This window comes from Drosophila melanogaster, chromosome 3L, assembly GCF_000001215.4.
Source record: "Drosophila melanogaster chromosome 3L".
Classification (NCBI taxonomy): domain Eukaryota; kingdom Metazoa; phylum Arthropoda; class Insecta; order Diptera; family Drosophilidae; genus Drosophila; species Drosophila melanogaster.
The window spans coordinates 2,427,768-2,449,565 of record NT_037436.4 but is presented as its reverse complement, the minus strand read 5'-3'; the positions used below and the strand labels follow the sequence as shown (position 1 = coordinate 2,449,565).

Here is a 21,798-nt window from a genome sequence, read left to right as displayed (position 1 = left end):
CATTCTTTAGAATCACCAAAGAAGGTGGGAATCTGTATTTTAGGCAGGGTTGGTAACTCCTCCGCCTTAACAACCGTCGACATTTCAGCTTTATTTATTGTGCCACTGAGTCGACTATTAATGGCTGTAAGAATATTTTGTTTGTCAAATTCAAGTTCGCTAATTTCTTCTTCGAATAGCGAACTCTCAAAATGACTATTCACCTGTTCAATCAGGTTATCTATTTTATGCCATAAAAATTCAATTTTATTTTTCCTTATTTTAAGGAAATCTGGACTACTGTCTATTAGTTTAGACGTATCTTCTAGATATACTCGAAATTGGCCAACATTATTACGAAATGCCTGCTCTACTTTTAAAGCGTTGTTTTGTGCTATACCCTCTTTTTCAGGGTGACCACGCATTTCAAGGTTTAATGTAGGGGGAGGGTTTGATTTAGGGACAGTGTTTGATTTAGGGAAAGTGTTTTCTACCGACTCGCCCTTAATTTTTTCATTTTTATTTTTAATTTTTTCTAACACCATCATTATTAAATCATACTGCTTCGCGTTAAAATATTCATGATCGACAACGCCGATCTTTAACAAATTGCTATGATTAGCAATGAAACATTTTTGAAGCTCATTTAATTTTAGAATTTCTACATCTGTTAATGTTGGTTTTACTTCCAACTTTCTAATTTCCAAAATAATTTCGGACTGCTTCTTAAGGAATTGAATAGTCTTTTCTGACATCATTTTGAAAATTTTTTGTAATTTCTTAATATATATAGTACGTGTATATGTATTTTATATGTATTTATATATATATGTGTGTTTGGATAAACAGAAAATTCTTGTTTTGACTTAGCTGATGTCGTTGTTGTTGCTGCTGCTGTTGCTGCTGTTGTTGCTGCTGTTGCTACTGCTGTTGCTGCTTCTGCTGCTGCTGTTGTTGCTGCTTCTGCTGCTGGTAGAGGCTCCTTTGAATTTGACTTCCTTCTCTTCTTTAAGGCTCCGTCGATGTTTAAAGATGATTTTTTTTTTTTTTTGGCACGTTTTATTATTTTTGTAGTCCAGTCAGATTTTTTGTTTTTTAGCCATTTATTTCGGCATTTATGCTCTTTTGGCATATACACTGCACTCTCTTTATGAGCTGATTTAATGCTATTAGAGCATTTATAAGGCACTGTTTTCAGGCACTTTTTATTTAATTAATGCTCTTTTGGCATATACACTGCACTCTCTTTTTGAGCTGATTTAATGCTATTACAGCATTTATAAGGCACGTTATGCACTTTTTAATTTCACAATTGCTGATGTATGGCCTCAAGCACGCCTTACCACAATTTATAATGGTACACAAAGCAACCTTTAGCTATAGACTATAAGGTGCTTGTTTTAAAACATAAAAGATTCTTTTGTATCTTTTTGCTTTTTATATTTATACTCTGTTCCTTACCTTTGGTAGGGGGAAACAAGAGTTACTTATTTTTGCTACCTTTAGCTGTAAGATGCTTAAAGGAGCTGGCCTTTCTCTGAGTTCCTTACCTTTGGTAGGGGGAAACTGCAGAGTCGATTAAAGGCTCGATTGACCAAATGTAAAATCCCAAATAAGAAGACTTTACTTGTTGAGTTTTTGTAAGAAACTAATTTTATTTGGAAATATCTTCGGTTTAAATAGGTGACATGAGAATCGCATCTTAAAGTAAATGGCCTACGCAGAGGCCTAAGTAAATAGTCCCCGCCTTATCGAGGTCCCACGCTCGGGCACATCTGCCTATCTTGAGCGGCGAGGACCTTATCTGTGGTCTCCCACTAAGGGACTATTTTAGGAGGCGGGGAACGATCTCAAGTGACTGACTCATGTAGTGTGCACTTAAATTACATGTTTTTGAGCAATGCACCCATGTCGCCTTAGATAACAAAATCCTAAATATAATTTATCGCTCTCGATTCATTTACATAAGATATGAACGGAGCCCAAAATTGTAAGTCTTTAAATATATTCGTGTTCATGTGTGAACAAATACCGTTCGCTGAATGCAAATGTGACAGCCAGCGAGAGTGTGAAACAAAAACAAAAGCCTTCCAGAACAACCTGGCTTATACAGTTATTGTTGGTTGATTTCGCTGTATTGTTGCTTTTTTTTGAGGGAAGGGAGTGCCAGAGTGTGGAACAAAGGCCCCCCAAAACACAAAACACAAAACAACAATAACAATAATAACAGCCAAACACTCACTCATCAACAAACACATAAAATGCTGACATAAAAACACAGTTAAACAAGAACGGGCAACTTTTGAGGCGGTGCAGGTGGAAGTGGAAGAGGTGCCACTCTATCTTCTAGTCAAAATTCTAAAATGCTTTTAGCAAAGAAACTGGGTTTACGAGCACGACATTGGCCAATCCGCGATTCGCAGAAATTGCCCATTTCAGGTGGGAATTTGTGGTAAGAGCTAATTGTTTGCGAACGATGGTGTGATAGTACTTGATGGTATCTCATTTTGGTTCTAGAAAGACTAGAAATAGTTCTATGAGCATTAACACAACAAATATTGCTATGGATGCCCTCTTGCAAACTCGCGAATCCAATCGACCTTCCATTATCGCTGGCCATTACTAACCTTTATTTGTATTTCGCGCAACGCCGTGTTCTTGTTGGCCTCAATAGTTGCGCAGGTAATTAGGCAAGCAATAAGCTGCTTAAGTGACACCAGCAACACAGCCAGTCGTCGGGCCAATAAAAACTAAAAGGCGGCAAAGAAAAGTGAATGATATGACAGCGGATCGAATTGAGGTCAGCAGCCATGGAGGATTTCAATGGCTTGTTCGCCAACGAAACTTGTTGACATTTGGTTGCGGAGCAATGGGAAAGCAATTAAACTATTGCCAAAATAGCCGCGGGCAAAATGTGTTCAAGTTTTCATCAGAATCGGCTAGTTTATGGCTACGTGTTTACCGGAGTATGTCCACAGTAAAGTTAATTAAGCCGATCATGACTGGATTATAATGTTGGCTACGGCGCATGAATGGCCAAACAACTGGTACATTTTCCAGTTGACAGTGAGGCGGGGGTTGTGGGCACCATGATGGTATAAATATTTATAGGCTCGGCCAAGTGCCAGCCAGAAATGTGCTCGGCGGACCAAAAATAGCAATGAATGCGAGTATATAGACAAATATTGTACCACGCAAACACAGATACGGATACGGATTGGGATTCGGATTCGGATTCGGGGGCTGGAATTCTTGGGGCCATCGAAGCGTGAACTGGCGTTCGCTGCAGAATCAGTTGACAGCTTGACGGGCCACACGACGTATGCGCAATTTGTGAGCGAGAATGTGGCAATTTGAATGGAAATTCTGGAGAATACTGCCCCGACAAGGATATTTATGCAGTTTCAGATATCATTCATATGTATAGGGTTTTTATAAAGTGTAATACTTCTAAAACGGAGCAGTAGCAATTAGTTTTGACTTACAAGCTCATCTCCTCGTTGGTCACGGGTTGCGTTTTGTACCGCTCCCTCTGCAAATCTCTGCGCAGCACACTTGGCTTGAGAACCCTTGGGGTGGTGGGTGCTCCATGCTCTGCTGACGATGCCTGCAGTGGCGATTCCCAGCTGCTGTTGGCCCCACCCGCCGCACGGGAAGTGGGCGTCGACAGCATCTCCATGCGCTTGATCCGCTCCGCCACCGATATACTTGTTGGTGTGGTCACGAAGTCCACCGGGGTGCTGGGAGTAGCCTGTGATGTGGCGATGGCATCCAGTGCAGCTGCCAAATCCATGCCAGGCTGGACATCTTGACGTTCCAGCGAACGGGTGCGCCTCTTGAGCATGCTCGGGGAAGTGGTGGACTCCTCCAAATCATGCAAAGCTGAACCGAGCGACCGACGCTTGGACGGCGAGTCTGTCTTTAGGATTGACGATAGGGAATCGTTGACCTCGTTTTCCAAGCCACTCAAATCGAACTCCTCTCGACTGCTTTTACGAGAGCTCTTCAATATAGGACGTATTTCGTGTTCATCCGCCTCGCCAAAGGATTTCTTTTTGAGTATGGGCTTTGGCGGACGCACAGCCTCCTCGCTGGAGGTGCTCTCCTGCTTTAGGATCGGTCGTATCTCATGCTCCTCACCATCATCGAAGGTGATTCCATCATGGGCAGCCAGTTCAGCAGCAGCTAAAGTTACAGCTTGCGATATAGAGACATGCTTGTGGCATCCTCCGTCCGAAGGTGTCGATAGCGAATCCTTCTTTTTCAGGATACTGTGTGGCTGGCTCTCCGTGGCCGAAGGGCAGCCGTCGCTCTTGCTGCTGTCGTAGCTGCTCTGCTTGAGGATTCCATGGGCCTGAGCCGGACTCAATCCAGTGCCAGCTTCCTCCAGGGAATTCCTCCTGGCCGACTTAATGAGAATACTACGTTCGTCGGGTGAATGCGATCGGGAGTAGTAGCGCGATTCATCTAGACTCGATCTCTTCTTGAGTATTCCCTGCCGTTTGCACCGGCCAGCTCCAGCCAAAGGATGATCCACCACGCTAGAAGAGAAGGTCACCGGCGAGGGATTGCTTGAAGCACTGGAGTTGCACTCGCCAAGTCCATGTTCCTTCTTCTTCAGTATGGATACAATTTGGTTTGGGGCAGGTGGTGAATTCTGGTTTGTTGCCCCCAAAGCTGATCCACCCTCATCCGTGCTCTTCCTGCGCATTATGGCTGACATTTTCTGGTTATCATCCACCGAAGGCTGTTGCACCTGCGCCTCCGATTGCTCAGCAATCTTCTTGATCTCGGCCAGATCTGTTTTGGTCCTTTCATTGAACTTCTGGCTGACGTTGCGGGCCGCAGGAGTATGCAGCGGTCGTGGTGCAGGCAGCACAGCAGTCATGGTGCGTACTGGAACCACCGGATGACGAACGGCTGGTATGAACTGGAGATGGGGTTCGGATATGGAGTTGGTTGACTCGCTGCAGGAACTCTTCTGCGGCGTTAGCAAATCTCTTAGGGCGTCATCATCGCCCGGAACCAGGGGACGAGCCATTCCCAGTTCACGACGTCGGCGCCGGCGGGTCGAAGAGGCAACCTCATCTGCAAGAGAAGATCAGGGAATTAGTAACCACTTATGGGAACTTAAGAGCTAAATAAGCAGATTCTGGACATAACACGTGCATAACAATAAGTAGGGACTCGGCACAGCTTGGATTTTAACATATTTTACACAAGTTCTTTCGGTGGAAAAGCTTTCTGGAGGCAGCACAAAATGATTTAAATGAAAATGTTGAAAGTGGTATTTAAAATACGTATTATTCTGAGGCGGTGGTTGCCACATGACGCTCGAAGATCGAATGAATCTTAGTGAGGTCTCTTCTCTTTGCTGCGGCCTCATTGAAATGCCTATTCAAGCTTGAAGGCGTTCCAAATTTGGTGCCCCGCTGATCATCTCCCCTTGCTGTTTGCTGTTGCTGCACTGCATCCGTTTGCTGTTGCCAGCCAACTTACCGCCATCCTTGGTGGCTTCCTCGGTCAACGAACGATTCAAATTCGATTTCCGTTTGGCCGACTTGTCGCGATCTCCGAAACGGCGTGGTGATACTTCGGGCTATAAAATATAGATGGATTAATACAATATAAGCAATTACCGAGAATTAAATTTCAGGAGACAAAACCACTTTAGAACGTCTGGTTTCTAACTAGACTCTTTAATCTCTAATGTGGTTTCATTTCATGAAAATTTCAGTTTCCGCTTACCGTTCGCTTTTGCTTTTGCACAGGACTTAGTTGCAGATTAGCCAAGTGGTCACGTCGGCCATTCTCCGTGTTCTCGGTGCTCATCGTGGAGCTACGTGGTCGCATCCTTAGAGTGCATTCCGCCGTAGCCTTGGGCGGACTGACTGCTCCACCCGTGAAGTGCAGCTCGCTGAGACTCTGCTTCATGGAGATGCCCGAACTCACGGCCACCAGAGGCTGTCGCCTTTGTGTGGGCGGTGTGTCCACAGGATGGGAGGCAGATCTCGTCGGGACTCTGTTCGCTGTGGCTGACGCGACTGGCTCCGAAGTGAATCCACTGGCACCTGGCGACTTGGGCGATAGCTCCGAGTTGCTAAGACGACGTTGTGCTTGGACTCCGCCGTTGCTGGAGGCTTTTGGTGAAACGGGCGAACTGTAGCGATTGCGTTGCTCCTCTTCCTTCTTTTTATCTACGGGTTGGGTTAGAAAAAGGGGAAACGCACACGATATTGAGGATGATGAAATGCAGGCATGGCAACACAGAGGAAAACGTACAACCATTCTCTAAAATAACTATTACGAATTTCAACCGAGAGTTGGTTATAACATGAATTGAAATCTGATATTGTTATTAAATACAAATTTAATCTTAAAAATTGTGATTATACACATTTTCATATATAAAATCGAATATAAAATATATGAAGTGATTTTAAACCTTTGTTTATGGAGGTTTGCTTGCATGAGAAAGTTTGTGAATTACCAAAAAACATTAATGCACAAAAAACAAACTACAGTGCTTAGGCTACGGGGGTAATGGATTTGGACAGATGGAAAACCTGATGACCTCCACCAATTCGGGGATGAAGATGGGCTGTTAGGAGGAGGAGGAGACTCACCAAGCGCGGCGGCGCGCAGACGACTCGCCTTGGTGGTGCGAACCGCTGGCGAGGATTGGGGCGAGGTGGTCGAGGAGGAGCAGCTGCCGCCGCTCAGGAGCGGACTGGCAATGGCCTGCGGAGGCGCAATGGTGGACTGGCACTGGCTGCCGAGGAGCAGCGGCGACAGCGGATTCTTGCGACGCTTGATGGGCGAACCAACACCACCAGATGTTGCTGCCGTGCCGCTGGATGTTGCTGCTGCGGCAATGGACGGCAATGCTGCTGCAGATGCGGCTGTCTTAAGCACAATTAACGGGGCTTTGTTGGCATTAGCTAGGGGCGGCATGGGCGTGGCGTGTTGCTGTTTGCTATTGTTGTTGCAAGTGCTTTTGCTGCTGCTGCTGTTGCTGCTGATGGTGTTGTTGCTGCTGATGTTGCTGCTGTTGCGTTGTCGCGCGTTGCAGTTGTTGTTGGTGCTGTGGCTGTGGCTGTAGGTGCAATTAATACTGCATTTGCCAGCTTTTCCTCGACTTTGGCTCTCTGCTGTAGCATTTTGATGTGTTTTTTTTTGTTGTTGTTATTATTTTTTAGGAGGGTAAAATGCGTGGAGTTTTAGTGAGACATTAAAGCTTATGATTGCTGCTTGTTGTGGTTGCTGCTGTTGCTGTTGTTGTTTTGGTTTTGGATTGCATAATGCAAATATGGGTGTCTGGGGGAAAAAAAACTCGGCTCCAATCTAATGGCTAGCTGGCAAAGATTGATTGGTGTGGTGACAAACACGAAATAGTTGCGAAAGTCTCTGGGACAAAAGAAATGCATTAGGCGCCAAACGAAAGTTTTCGAGTCGATCTTAGGTCATTAGGTATCTATTTATTTAACGATGATGTATTAGCTTTGCTCACTTTATTGGACATTAAACTGACAGAGCCAGCGATTAGATTATCGTCCAGCGATTAGATTTCGTTCACAAATAAACCAGAATTTATGACTCGCTGAAGTGGTGAGTGTGGGAACTTTGTGTAATGGTTTCGAATCGAAAATACCATAAAAAGTATTATCTCAAGTCTGGACATTCACTTGATGAGGAATCTGTGATTTCCCAATAGATTCTTTGCAAACAAAAACAGCTGGAAGCACTGTAATAATCCATTTCAACTTTGATGTTTTGGCCCCCAAAGTGGTGGCTTATGTAAAACCCCAACGATTTCATAATCCACCCAGAAGACGGGCAAAAAGAAAGGGGCGAAAAACATTTTTCGGCAAATCATCTGCCAGCATCTCCGGGTTCCGCCCGTTCATTGCCTTCTGCTGGCTGTCAGAGATCAGTGAACGCTCTAAACTTTCCGGGCGATCGTTGGCCCTCTAGACAGCTCGCGAAAATCAAATTAATTCCACATAAAATGAATAAAAAAAAATTGCCAAATTGGTAAATATTGAAATCAATACGCGCAGTGGCAAAACAAAGGCCGAAAACAATTGAAACGAAATCGATACGGCTGATCGATCATAGTCGATCATCATCATCATCATCATAGTTGTTTATTGATTTTTTTAGCAGCTGCACGTTCTGTGTGGTCGCAAATGCTTACTAAATCTTTTCGATTAAACGGAAACTTCCCATAATCATCGGATCTATGTCAACGATCTTCGGGCGGACTTTCTCAATCCGTTATGCCAGACACACAGAGACGACTGTCAAAAATTTATGAAACCCTCGTCCAGTCATTGATAATAAACCCGGTTCCAAGCCGATCCGATCCGATCCGTCCGATTCATTCATTGATAAATAAAATGAAAATTGGGCACAGCTCTCGTCGTCGGTTTGGGTTGGGGTCTATTAGCAATTTTATGGCATCTTTCATTTGCCTAAGTTGCGTGAAGACTGAACATCGATTTTATCAAATGACAAACAATTTTATTCATTTATACAGTGGGGAGTTTGCGAAAAAAAAACATTTCTTGAGAAACTCTGACACTCATAATGCGAATAAAAATTGCGCAAATTATCTTATATAATAATTCGGAATGTTAGACTTTTCTGACAATCGAGAAACCTCGGCAGTCAAAACATTTTGGAATTGATTCGACGACTTGAATCGAATTGCTCAATTGCAATTTGATTTAAATGTTTTGACCGAAGGTCTCATGAGCCAAATTAACATTTGTCTAGAAAACGTTTTCGCTTGATTGGCAAGCCGACAAAAATCTAATTTAGTTTAAATTGCTTTTAAGTGTTTCAAGCAAAAGAAACAGAAACGAAGCCACGCGGCGACTCGCCTCTTCCGATGATGGAGTTTTTGGCTTTATTTCTCGGCTAATTTGCAGAAAAACGTTGACAGGCTCACGGTTCAGGGCTAAATCGGCATGGGGCGGGCTAATTACCGAACTTTGGTTGGGAAAGTTTCACCAAAGAACTAATGAATTTGTAATGTTCGCAAAGTGGGGTAAGCGAAGGTAAATTGAAGTGTGAGATCAGAAAACGATCAAGGCAAATAATAGCCAGCCAGCAGAGAAGAAATGATTTGTATAGATTTTGATACTAAAGGATCGTCTTATAATGTTATAATCCAATAACTAAATGCATCATTAGTCATATGTGAGCCTTGACAAATGGATGGCTAGGAATGATGAAAGGCTTAAATATGATTACATATAGACCAAATGCGTGGCCTAATTTAATGATCTACTGAACTGTGTAATTAACCTGTACCAATATCTAAGCAGTAATTAAGAAGGAAATTACGATCATATAACTACAATTTGATTGGTGTTGATCTACAAATTTATAATGATAAATGGAGCACAAAAAGGGTAATTTGATATTAATATCCCAAGTGAAAAGCGATAAAAGAGATCTATATGTTGCTATGGATATAAAAGGTAAATGGGATTCTCCTCCTAACAATGAAATTTGAACAGGATGCGTGGAGTAAGCGGAAAGAGAGTTTCTCAAGGATAATAAAGAACTCTGCCAAGGCCATGAATGTGGAAAACTGCAGTTTGGAAGCAAAGGATCAGTAAGCGGGGTAGCAAGGACATAACAAAACGCTCATGGACGAACTGAAACTCGAAACACAAACAGGCAACACAGAGACGTCACGCAAGCAACAACGAAACACAGATACAGATTAGGGACTCAAGGACTCACCTGAGTGGGCAGATGCAGTGGGGCAGGAGCCCAGGACGATGTCTTCTGGCTGCGGTGGCTCGACGTTTAGAGCCTTAGGAACTTCAACTGGAGGATCTCGCTGCTGGTCATGGGTCATCACAGTGGTGGCTGCCGTCTCATAAGCGGAACTATTCCCGTTCGCCGACGATGATGGTGGATCTGTGGCGGCAGGAGCACCACCTGGCTTATTCCGTCTGCGTGTCGGTGAGGGTGAACTGCTGGAGGAGTCGTCACTGCGATGCAGCGGCGGAGGTGGGGAGTGTCCGGCGGAACTCTGGCGACTGGCGGAACGCGTGGTGCGCGTTATGAATCTGCGGAGGCGGTTGGATTACGTTATTATATTTGTTGGCTCAAAACTCCCAACATAAGCCGTTTTCTAAATTAATTTAGTTACACGGAAATAAACACGCAATAAACACGCTGCAGCAGAAGTATCAGAACACCGAAACAAAATACAGTCGCTGTGAAACGAGATATCCATTCGACAGATCGCAGATACAAAGATACAACTCTCGAGAGTTCCGCTAAATGCGGCACGGCTAGACGGCAGCAAACACGCTCGGCAACTGCCGCCGGCTCGCCCAGCAAACACTGTGGAAACCCACGGAGCTGCTTTTTTGTCGGTTATTTGTTTTTGTTGATTTTCGTTGTTGTTGTTGTTTTTGTTTTTATTATTTGGGTTTTGCCGCTTGGTATCTTGCAGATACACAGAGAACAGCAACAAAGTCACTCCGCCGAGCAGCGAATTCACTCAAAAGCGAAAAGAGAGCGCTGCAAAATTCGCACATTTGCGCCAGGTAGCAGCGGTATTTGTCAGATACAAGATATATATGTGTATATACACAAACCATGGCTCTATCTTCCGACCGTCAAAGAACAAAGCGTAACAAGTCTGTTATTGTTATGGGGATTGGTGTGACTATTGCACGCATGCGCAAAAGGCGGTGCGCAGGTAGCTAGCCAAGAGTATCTCAAGCGAAGTATCTCGAGCAAAGTATCTCAACGTCTGGTAAATGATAGCCACATTTAGCTGAGCGACTTCCTCATCCTCGGCTGACAATGCATCTTTTGCCCATATCTGTTTAGCGAGCGAGTGAAGAATTTTGCAGCTTGTCGCAGACATTCAATCAAGCGCAAGACTTCGTCTAGCTGCCCGCTTTGTCCGTCAGTTTGTCGGTTTTGTCTATCTGTGAGTTTGCTTGTATTTCCTTTGGTTTTTGGTCAGGTAGACAGGCTGCATATTTAAATGTCGCGACGCATCAATGTCACTCTTTTTGCTTTGTGTACTTTATGATGTCTCGTGCCTGGCAGTCTTATGGATACACAGATACAAAATATCTTTCAGTCCGTCCTTGTAGAGAGGTAGGGCATGATTATATCGATCGTCAACACGGCAAAATCTACCGAGGGAGTGATATTCTAGTATCGCGAAAATAGGTTAGGGGATTAACCCAAAGAAAAATAATATGTCTGACTTTAGGATAATATTTGTATAAGGAAGTGCCGCGATAATTGTTATGAAAACTGAATAGTTGGATTGAGTTACACGACTTTGAGGGCTTAGGATGTCTGCTTCATTAAAATGCATAGTCAGATACTTTGAAAGTGGAAGTAGGAAATTAAATCATAGAAATAACTCGTTTAACTGAAAGGGAATTGGGTTGAATTTAATTGTTTTCTAGATTTTGATACCGCAATTTCAGCAATTAACATTTGGGCTGGACTTCTTGGAATCTCTTTTTCAAGGGTATTCCCCGGGCCTTCAATCTCCACTGTGATCATCATTACGATCTTCGTCTGCCATGCGCTCAGTTTTATATTCTTGATGCTTGACTTTGCCCGTCCGTCAAATGGAAATTTCCATAAATTGTATAAATTGCTAGAGACACATATGACGTATCAGCTACTGGATGTCCGAGAACTTTCCAACCCGTTGGGAAATCTCAGGGGAAGAAAAGGAAAAGTGATAATAACCAGTTCGTGGATGCTGTTTTTGTTTTTTTCATTCATTTTGGTGGCTTCACGTTTTTTTTGGGAGTCGCCACAGCTGCGATGAAAGCGAAACCAGGACTAGACCATCGACAATCTGGCCAGGCTAACTTGCAATCTGGCCACCAACTGGCTGGCCATTAAACGGATACCCAAGCAAACGCAGCAGGTGATCGGATGACGGTGTTGACACCGCAAACGGCCCAAACGGGGCCCCAGATAAATTCCACACTTAATTGCTGTGCATTCAAATTTTTCCTCGTCGAGATTCTACATTGAATGCATTTTTAGAAAATTGTCTCTTTGGCTCTTTTCTTCTCTTCCCCAATCTTCATTTCTTTAATGCTGCGCGTGTTTTTTTTATGAGGCATTTTTGTAGCGAAAGCCCATTGGAAAAACTTGTCGCTAGTTTCGGGTTTGGCTGTAAAACAGGTGCTTTCTACGCCGGATTTCTATCGGCGTATCCAAGGAGGATGAGGAGGAGGAGGTGGTGGGTCCGAGGTTGGGGGTCATTTTCGGAGACAGCGACAACAGCGTCAATGTGCCATTCGCTTTGATATATCACATTATAATTGATGGAACCAAACACCGGCTGCCGCTGCGAATTGCACTCCACGCACTGACGCGATTGTCGAAGATGTCGCCGCCGCGATACGATACGATCCCAAACCGAAGCCCAAAGCCCATTCCCAATCCCAATCCCAATCGCAATCTCAACCCCAAGACAATGGACCACGTAACACTCGACAGAAAAGAGGCGAACAATACATGGATTTCGTTTGTTAACAAGCCCCCTGCCTCTGTGAATCTCGATTTGTTTGGGGGCCCGGCTTAAAGAGGGCCGCCAAGTCGCATTGTATAACGCGACGTCGAACAATATGGGTGAAGATGGCATATGGATCTCAACATGAAAGAGGTGGACCACAATACCAGCAATTTGTTTTGATTGTGCGCCAAGGATTATGGCGGTGCCTTAAAACGGATTAGATCCACAGAACAGCTTCGAACTAAGTTCCAGTTTTAATAAAATTATACACAGAACCATCATAATCGCATTACATTTGCTGTTTAATCAGCCACAACTTCCGAGAACAAAACGCTTTCACCCTCAACGGTAATCAGCTTGATGACCCTCGAGTAATTCCAATCAAAGCACACACACAATCACAGTGGCGGTTAAAAAAATAGCACGCAAAGAAAACAATGTGGTTTAGAAAAACACTTTCGTACTATAACCACTAATATAAGTACTATAACAACTCTAGTTGGAAAGAAAATAGGTTTAGAAAAATAACTTTAGATTTACAAAAAACAAACAAATTAATTATATATAATAAATTGCTATTTTTTTAAGCTACCGCTGTTCATCGATGCGTAATTAACCGGCTAGGAATAACTAAACATGGGGTGGGGCGTTCAATACCCAATAACACCTGCCTGTAATCAGGACAACCTTTCCTCGGCTAACGACTGGCGAAAAGGAAGCTAATTATGCGCGTTATTGCCACCGCAACAGATAGAGATACATTTAGGTACTTGTGATGTTTTTGGGGAGGTGGATTCCATGCGGGGATGGGATACCTCCGGCTTACCTGCGCGCATTGGTGGCCTGGTGGTGCTGATGATGATGAGACTTGGGTTCTACTGGCAATGATTGATGTGCATGCTGATGATGATCGGTTTGATGGTCGTCCTCGGGATCAGATTGATCGTGGCCATTCGCGCAGTTCAATAGATGTGCCCCCAAGCTGACACCATGGCTCCAGCGTTCCAGGGTATCGTAGATATCCCCCTGATCGAACTGGGTGGTGCTGTCGCACTCCTCAATATCCAGGTCGTGATCGTCAAGAGAGTTTCGGATGGCAGACAGTGGTATCTTGGGCGGTTCCACAAACAATCGATTGGTATTCACAGGCTCCCCAGCATCATAGCTCTGTACTTCCTTGGAGGCGGATGCAGTGATATTGCGGACTGAGGGCTCCAGGCTCCTGGCCAATCGCAGATTCAGTCGGTTGGAGGACGACTCCAGGGAGACATCACCCGAGAGTCCTTCCTCGGGTGGCAGAGAGGTGGACTTGGCATTCAGATTGGTCACCTTGCGACTGGAGTGGAGAGTCCGCAGGGATCCCTCTTCATCGCTGCTGCTGCTGACCGCGGGCAACTCCTTTGATGCTCCTAGCACAAGATGTGTCTGGTGTCCCAGCTGCTCTAGCTGTTGTTGCTGCTGCTGCTGCTGCTGCTGCTTGGGATTGCCACTGCTGCCGCCCGAGTTGCCGCTGCTCATCGGGGGATTGAGGTAGTGATGGTGCAGGGGCCAAAAGGTCGCCAGCTTGTCGGTTGTGGTCTTAGGCTGCTCCTGATCCTTTTTCTTCTCCTGCTCGTTGCTGCTGCTGCTGCTGCTGCTGCTGTTTTCCAGGTTCTTCTCCTTGCATATTATGTCATAGAGGGCGCTAATCGGACGCGATTCACTGCGCACGCGCACCGCTCGACGGGATCGACTGTGGAAACGCTGCTTGTGCCGGCTGTTGCGACCGGATCCGCTGGGATTTACTACGTTTGTTGGTGGTGGACTAGCCTGCTCTACGGGGTTACAACTACTGATGGTGGTGGTGCTGGTGGATGTGATGGGGGAGTGACTGGCGACAACGGGTGGCTGCTCACCACCTTCGTGGCCGATTGGAGGTTCACCTTTGGTAGGGCTCACAGATCCCTGAGAGTATCTGAAGAAGCGTCCCTCGCTGCCGGTTCTCTGCTGGCTCCGACGGAGTCTTGAGTGACTGTCGCTGGACGCAGAGTCGCCACGAAAAAATGTTCCCCTAGCCGGATTGCTTATGGGCAGCGGTGGATCCTTCGTGGCCGTGGAGCTCTTTGGAAACGATCGCTGTTCCACCAGCTGGGTGCTCGGAGTACTGTATACACTTCGATAGTTCTCGTTCAAGGCGCCCACATCCGATGCGTTCGGCGTGTGAATTCTCAGCTGAAGATCCGTGTAGTAAGCGGGCGTGGTGTGATGGTGGAAGTGCGGATGCTGACCACGATACGACTGGACTGGAGCACTCTTCTGTGAACTGGAATCCTCCGAGTCCTTGGTGGTCTGCTGCTGCGGTGGCTTCTGTTTCAGTGGCTCAGGTGGCTGGCAGCTGGTCTTGGCAGTGGCAGGTGCTGTGGATAAGTCACTTGAGGCCGCAATGGTTTCTGCGAATGAAAGGGGAGAATAAAAAAACAGTGAGTCAGAGTGGGCCAAATGAAAAGTAATGTTAACTCAATTCCCCCAATGGCATTTCCGCTTAATACAGCAAGATGTCCCCCCACTGGGGATTATTACACTTGGCAACCAGAAATTTAAGAAACAGTTGTGAAAAGTATGCAATGATTAAATTCATTTTAGATTCAAAATATGCCGATGCATACCTTTAAAATACACTTTCATTACATTCTTATTAAATTTAAATTAATGTATATTACTTATTTTCATATTTTATTTTTTCGAGTGCAAAATTCCCCCCTTCGTTTGCCGCCCCGTGTGTTTGCTTTTCTAATTCACTTTTCCCGCACCGCACTTGGCGCGTAAAAAAAGCAAATCTTGGCAGCAATTAAATTGCACCTGAGCACTCGGATTAATATATTGCATGCTCTACAGCCAACCCAGAACGCCCCCTCATCTTGGCACGCCCCATGCCCATCCCCACCCACTAAACACCTACAACCGTGTCAAGGTGAGGTGAGGGTTGCCTGCTTTTTATAGCCAAGCATCTGCTCTGCTCTGGCAATGAGTGCAGTTTTTGCTGGCCGCGTACTTTTGGCAGTGACTGTGTGCATGTAAATGCAAATCTCATTTGACAACTGCCAAGGTATGAGCGATTAGTTATGCTCTGTGTGTGTGTTTGGGTAAAAATTGGTAGAACAGGGAAGCGCACGAGGGCCTAATTAATCTCATAAGTGTGGAGAGCGGGAACTCAAACGAAAAATTCGGTTATTTTGTTACAGAAAGTAATGCAAGTTGTTATATTATATAAACCACTTATGTATCTGACAGCTGCTGCGCACATTTCAAATGCCAAGTGCCCAAATGGAATTTCACGAATGTGCTCAAATAAAATACCGGCCTTTTTGGCCAAATGCTGAGCAAATGCAAGAGCTCAGCGAATTTTTTGTGCCTAATTTATTATGACAGGCAGTTGAAAATGAGGAAAAATTATACAAATACAATTAGCAGGCAAACAAGAGAGAGTGGATACTGATCTGTGGGATATATTTGGCCAGCAATTACGAATGCCCAGTGAAATTCAAATATTGAAACAGTTAGCACATCTCAAGTGGGCAAATAGTAGTATAGTAGTAAGATCGCATATCTTATCAGACGATGAGAGGAGCAAACAGTCACAAAGCAAAAGTCAATTTGTCGATCGAAAAAAAAAAAATAGAAATACACAAAAGAAGCCGGTTTGCGATGAAAAAAAAAACATGGCCTGCAATTAAGTCAACAATAATCACAAACTTATAAAAAATTATATGTTTCGCATTGTTTGTAAATATTCATTTCAAGTAAATTGAAACCATTTTAATTAACAAACGATATTAACAAAGTATTTTATGCTACAAAAAAGTACAAACACAAATATTTGTAATTCAATTTGCGGAGAAAAAGCAGACGAGTGTGGGCGAGATTATGTCAGAGCGTTAACTTTATGAAAACAATAAACCCCCCCTGTAATTCCAATCAGAAATTAAAGGGCTTGTTTAACCCCTATGCTGCCGCTGCTTTCGTGTCACATCCCACGCTCAATTAAAAAAGTAAAAAGAAAAAACATGTTGCCAAGCGCCATTCTTTTTGGGTTCTCTTGATTAATTGTAATTTTTTTTCTTTCGTTTTATTCTTTCGTTTAATTTCTGTCTGAATTAAATTCAGCAAAATCGCACGGGATTCCTAGTCGAGTCTATTTTTTTATCACCTGCATAACTTTTCTGTGCCAAGTCAAGTGCATGAATACATTATAATTGGCAATTGTAGAGCCAGCCGTATAAAGACGACAAATCTGGTGGGAGCTGTGCACGTGTTAAGCAATTTTCCGAGAATCGCAAATGCCATGGGGTGAAGAAAACTGCATATGTAGTTCGGTAAATCGAAAGTATTGGTTACAATGTAAGGCGGATGTTTAGTGGATATTTGACATAAATAAATATAGAGTTTATGGTAAATTAAAGAATATTTTACCCGGCTGTAAAACGGAGAATGTACATATATAAAAGAATGAATATTGAACGCAAAGATAAACACAAGACTTGCGCACCTCTCGTGCTTATCGCTAGCCAATTTCCTTTCCGGGAAAAAACAGAAATAATTGAAAGCAAATATTAGCGCTGTGGTTTTTGTTTTGCCAACACGACACAAAGATGTGAAATGTTTAAAAACACCAAGTCCGAAAATGGCATTCTGGACGACAATGGCCGAGAGTTGAATGCACGCAGCTCTATGGGGCTGCGCTTTTGAATAAGCGGATCAGAAACGTGGTATAAAAACATTTCGTTTTCGCCAAAATATTTTATTTCCCGAATATGCATTTACGCAATGGCTAAATCTGGCCATAAACAAATTGCAAATGAAAATCCTGCGAGGCAAGTTGCCAGCGTGGGATTCTCCAACATATATGAATGGGTTGCATGCCAAAATCCAAATCGAAACCAGAAAAATAAATAAACCAAGCCGTTGGCACGTTGCCTTATGGGCTATACGAGAAAAGCGATTTGCAAACAGCTTTTGGCCAATACATTTCTTACGGCCCAACTAAGAAACTTTGACTAATTATTATGGGCAGTAAAAAAAACAGCTGGTAGTTCGGTTCGAGTAACCAAAACGCTTCCAGGCACAATAACAATTACACATGCAACACTAAAAACAAAAAAAAAAAACAAAAAAAAAAAACAGATGCAATAACAAAGTGCTGTCAACATTTTTGCGGCTTCGTTGCGTTGAATTACCAAACGCTTCTGTGTGTGGCAGCCAGCTCAGCCAACTAACTGATTGATCGATTGGCTCTTGTCTTCTTGCGTCTTGTGCCGCAGTCCCAGGTTGCATAATTAATAAGGGGGCAGGGACAGGGGCACGGCTTAAACTTGCTGCAAAAATATCATATTGTCAAGGCAATCCCAGTCGGAGGCAGACCAGAAAAAAAGCTGCACTGCTAGAAATTAGGCTCGAAAACAGCACAGGTCAATCAAAGCCTATAAATTAAAAATTTAGTCAGAAATTTTATAATTATACTGGTATTTTCATTCTGATATTTGATTCTGCATTTCAATTAAACGCATTTACTTCAAGTTTATGGCACATCATTTTAAAGCATACCCCCGTTTTATTTTTGCAAATGTACTCAGAAAAGCCATCCAATGCCTATAAATACGTGTGTGGCTGCAACGCGAGGGAAAAAACGACGAGGGACAAAAAAAAGTCAGAAGTTGAATCAATATTGAGGAAAAAAACTGCATTTTACAGAAGTGGCTGCCGTCTCGTTGTTTACAGTTTGCTGTTTGCCACAGAAAAAGAGAAGAGGCAGGCAGCGAAATGTTGCAACGTCGTTTGGGATTATTTTTAAATGCAAGGGCATGCTGCCCACGACCAAATGGACTCCCACTCCTGCCCCGCCACCCGTTGTGGCTCACTTTTTTATGCAACAAGCACACATTTAATTATCAACAGCCAGAAACCCCCTTATCGACAACATCGGTCATAAAGTGGTCCGGGTTTTGAATGGGCTTCCCTTCTTGGGAGAATCTTGGGAAACTTTTGACGAGTGCATCATCAAATTGTGTAATTTCATGTTTGGCAATCAAAAGCAGTTAAAAGAACGCCTGAGACATGTGGGTTTCAGCATCGCAGGAAATTGGGTTAAGAAAAGTTCTTGAGCGTGGGTTGCAGTCGATGGAAGTGGATATTAAGCCAGGGTATTCCTCATTGTATATCATTTAATGAATAACCCTGGGCGAGTGACCGTCAATAATGCTTGAGTCAACACATTTCTTCAACTTGGTAATCGAAACCATAAGTACTCAGTTTTCGTAAGCTGGTGAAATTTACACTCGAGGAAAACTGCTGTTTCCCCCGATAAGCTATGACCAAGTCATGCCTAATGTTGGTTTAGTATGCATCATCCTCCGAATGAATTGATAAGTAGCGTTTATCGAAAGCTTATTTATAGATCATTTATAGTACACACTTAACTTCTTATGATGGCAATATATTTATTGACCAAAGATATTTTAAAGCTTTAACCAATCCGGGCTACATATGTCATTTCTAACCATTTATAGCATTGCAATAAATCTCGCATCATAGGACCAGTTTCAATCATTTAAGGTAGATTACATAAATAACAAATTAATTCCTCCTAAGTAAATTACTCCATTGATAGCCATCGGCACTAATCCGCTTGGCCAAAGTATCTTTCTCGCTCGTTCTGTGCCCAAGATTGGATAACAGGTCGTTATACACAAATGACCTCTGATTGGAACAACTTTATAAGCAGGTTGGGGAATCGAACTGGAGCCCTCGTCTTCTCAGCACTTAAGCCCTTTACAATCAAATAAAATGGCCATACATCAAGACTTAGAGAGAGAAATATGCACAGACAATCGAAATGAAATAAAAGCTGGCCGGGTCGTCTACAAAAACCAACAATCGAACGTAAAACAAAGGAACACCGCACACACCATAGACAAATGACAAAATCTTTCTGGGTCTCGCTTTATCGACAACTTTGACAAAGAAGAAAAAATGTAAGGTAAAACAATACTCCAGCAGGTGAACAATGGCAACACAAATCGTTAACAGTTATTAAACAATAATCCAGTAAGAAAAACAGGCGCATTTATATAGGAAATAATAACGATAGATGGACAACTGTTCGGCTGTGCGACGCCAGCGTTTAAAAATAACCAATTGGAATGAAAACTGATTCTTTCGGGGCACAGTCTAAAAGTTGCCATAACACATTGATAAAAAAAATTGCTATAAAATAGTAAAACTAATGAGCAATCATTAGAACCCATGAGTAATTGATAATATATAATATAGTTAAAGTTAGATTGATTCAGACGGCAGAAAATCACTGCGAAACGAGTCTATTTAGTTTATTTGATCATTCACAACTGCAAATATATCTGGCCAGCGCACTGTGTATCTTACAGATCCGATCTTTCAGATTAGAGAATGATTGTGCGACCTATAAATAGACCTTATTTTAAGAGACATATTGGATCATGGAATAGAAGGTATTTTTTTTTTTTTTGCTATATTTACAAACTGCCAACCATCTATCTCATAAAAGTGCGGCCGTATCTGACAGATACCCGCTATCAACTGCGTAATGCTGTCCGGAATGTTTGGATACTAACTGCGATATCGGGGAAAATCCATGGCGCCGCTGCTTTTGCTGCCGTTTAGATGGTACGGTCGGTACTTCTCGGGGCTGTCCAGATTGAGAACACCCTCCCGTATGAGGCACTCCTTGAGGGCCAGCATTTTGTCAACCTGGCTAAAATTGGCCCGCCCCAAAACGCGGTCGTCTAGCTTCTTTTCTCAGATCTTCTTGCGGATTTTCTTATTTTATTTTAGAAAGTAAGACATACGCGTCAAGTGTTTATTTTGTGTAAAAGCGAAACGTTGATGGGGATTTTTTTCTATTTTTTTCTTCTTTTTTTTTTTTGTTTTTGGGTTTTGCCGCAACGAGGAGGCTGCACTTGAGGCGAAAATAGAAAAGCGCTTTTCACTCGCGTCAACGTTACAACAAGAGACACTCGACGTGTCGTCTTCGCTTCGCTGGTGTTTCAGCGATTTTCCCGTATTTTTTTATTTTGTTTCGAATAATTTCCCAACGGCTTGGCCGTCCGTCTCGGCGCTAAACGATTTTGCGACTGAGCGGCGAACGCTAGACAAAAGTATCTAGAACTCGGGGCTGCCTGTGTGTGTGCGCTGCGTTTTCGTTCTTTATCTCTTACTCGGCGAAGCAAAAGAATTAAAACAAAACGCGAGCAAGTGTTTGTGAGTATCTGTGTGCCCCGAGTATTTGTATCTGTGTGTGCGCAGACTGCCGCTGTGTTTGAGAGCTCCGTGTAGAAGCAGCGAAATCAAAACAAAATAGCCAAAACAAAACGAAAAACGTGCTGCAACGGTAACTGCCACAAGGCGTGAAAAACCAAAATGCCGGAGATGGCATGAAAGTGGAGATTGGCGGGGGGGAAATGCTGTGAAAACTCAGAGGCCAAGATGCAAGTGTTGAAAGAATGCAAAGGCATCGATCTGTTGATGGGTGAGTTGGAAACATGATGCACGGTGCAATGCTATCAATTTTGGGATCAATTTAATTATTTAAACACAAGCATATAACGGTTACAAATTTGTGCATTCTCTACCTAACGAAGGTAATATAGTGTAATAAATGTTATTTTATTTGCTGGTAAAAGAAAACTTAAGCATAAATGCAAATAAATATTAAAATGGAATGGAAAATAAATAATATTGTAGTTGCTTCTCCGATAGCAGATGCTAAAACGGTGGCCATCCACGTGACACTGTGCCACTTTGCAGAATTGCAACGGGACCAACTGCAGATGGCGGTGCTTGTCACCATGCCACACCAGCAATCCAATTCAAGCATCGGGAAGACCTGGAGACTTGGCCAGAGACCGTGGCAGGAAGGGATCGGATGGGGGGACGCGGGCATCGTGTGCTCCACATGATGGCTAAAATAGCAGCAACTAGAAACAAAGCTCATTAAACGGCAGGAGAGCCAAAGCCAGCAACAGAAACAGAATTGCGGCTGAGGCATTATCTGGTTTATGAGGTTGGCCAACGGTAAACGCAACTTGGGGCGTCAAGGGGGGAGGGGCGTGGCTGGGAAGGGGGCGGCGGGGTAAGCGGGATGCAAGAGCGGACACTAATGAGTGCGTGCCATAATTGGTGTAGCCCAGCTTGGAGGATGCGTTGGTTCAGCTGGCAACTGGAATTGTGGCAACCTGTTTGCGGCTAACCTGTCGTATACTTAATATTCCGAAAAC

The 21,798-nt window shown here is 43.6% G+C and overlaps 1 protein-coding gene across 19 annotated transcripts in view, besides 1 other annotated feature; it reads right to left on the bottom strand.

Annotated features, from left to right (window-relative positions):
• Positions 1-2,006: part of a mobile genetic element that runs on past the window's edge.
• The window catches only part of Svil (Supervillin), a 121,572-nt gene that overhangs the window by 49,661 nt on the left and 50,113 nt on the right, over positions 1-21,798 (bottom strand). For 7 of the 19 annotated variants that reach the window (NM_001274398.2, NM_001299990.1, NM_001299989.1 and 4 more), the window contains 6 exons: positions 13,338-14,940; positions 9,736-10,067; positions 6,606-7,130; positions 5,728-6,176; positions 5,479-5,578; positions 3,465-5,067 (listed from right to left, as the gene is read on the bottom strand). In NM_001274398.2, the coding sequence (NP_001261327.1) occupies positions 3,465-5,067; positions 5,479-5,578; positions 5,728-6,176; positions 6,606-7,130; positions 9,736-10,067; positions 13,338-14,029 (3,701 nt within the window). In that variant the 5' untranslated portion in view covers positions 14,030-14,940. Of the gene's footprint in view, positions 1-3,464; positions 5,068-5,478; positions 5,579-5,727; positions 6,177-6,605; positions 7,131-9,735; positions 10,068-10,150; positions 10,331-13,337; positions 14,941-20,136; positions 20,657-21,798 lie in introns of those variants that run through there. The other 12 variants (NM_001299987.1, NM_001202100.2, NM_001169858.2 and 9 more) reach the window with 7 other exon arrangements.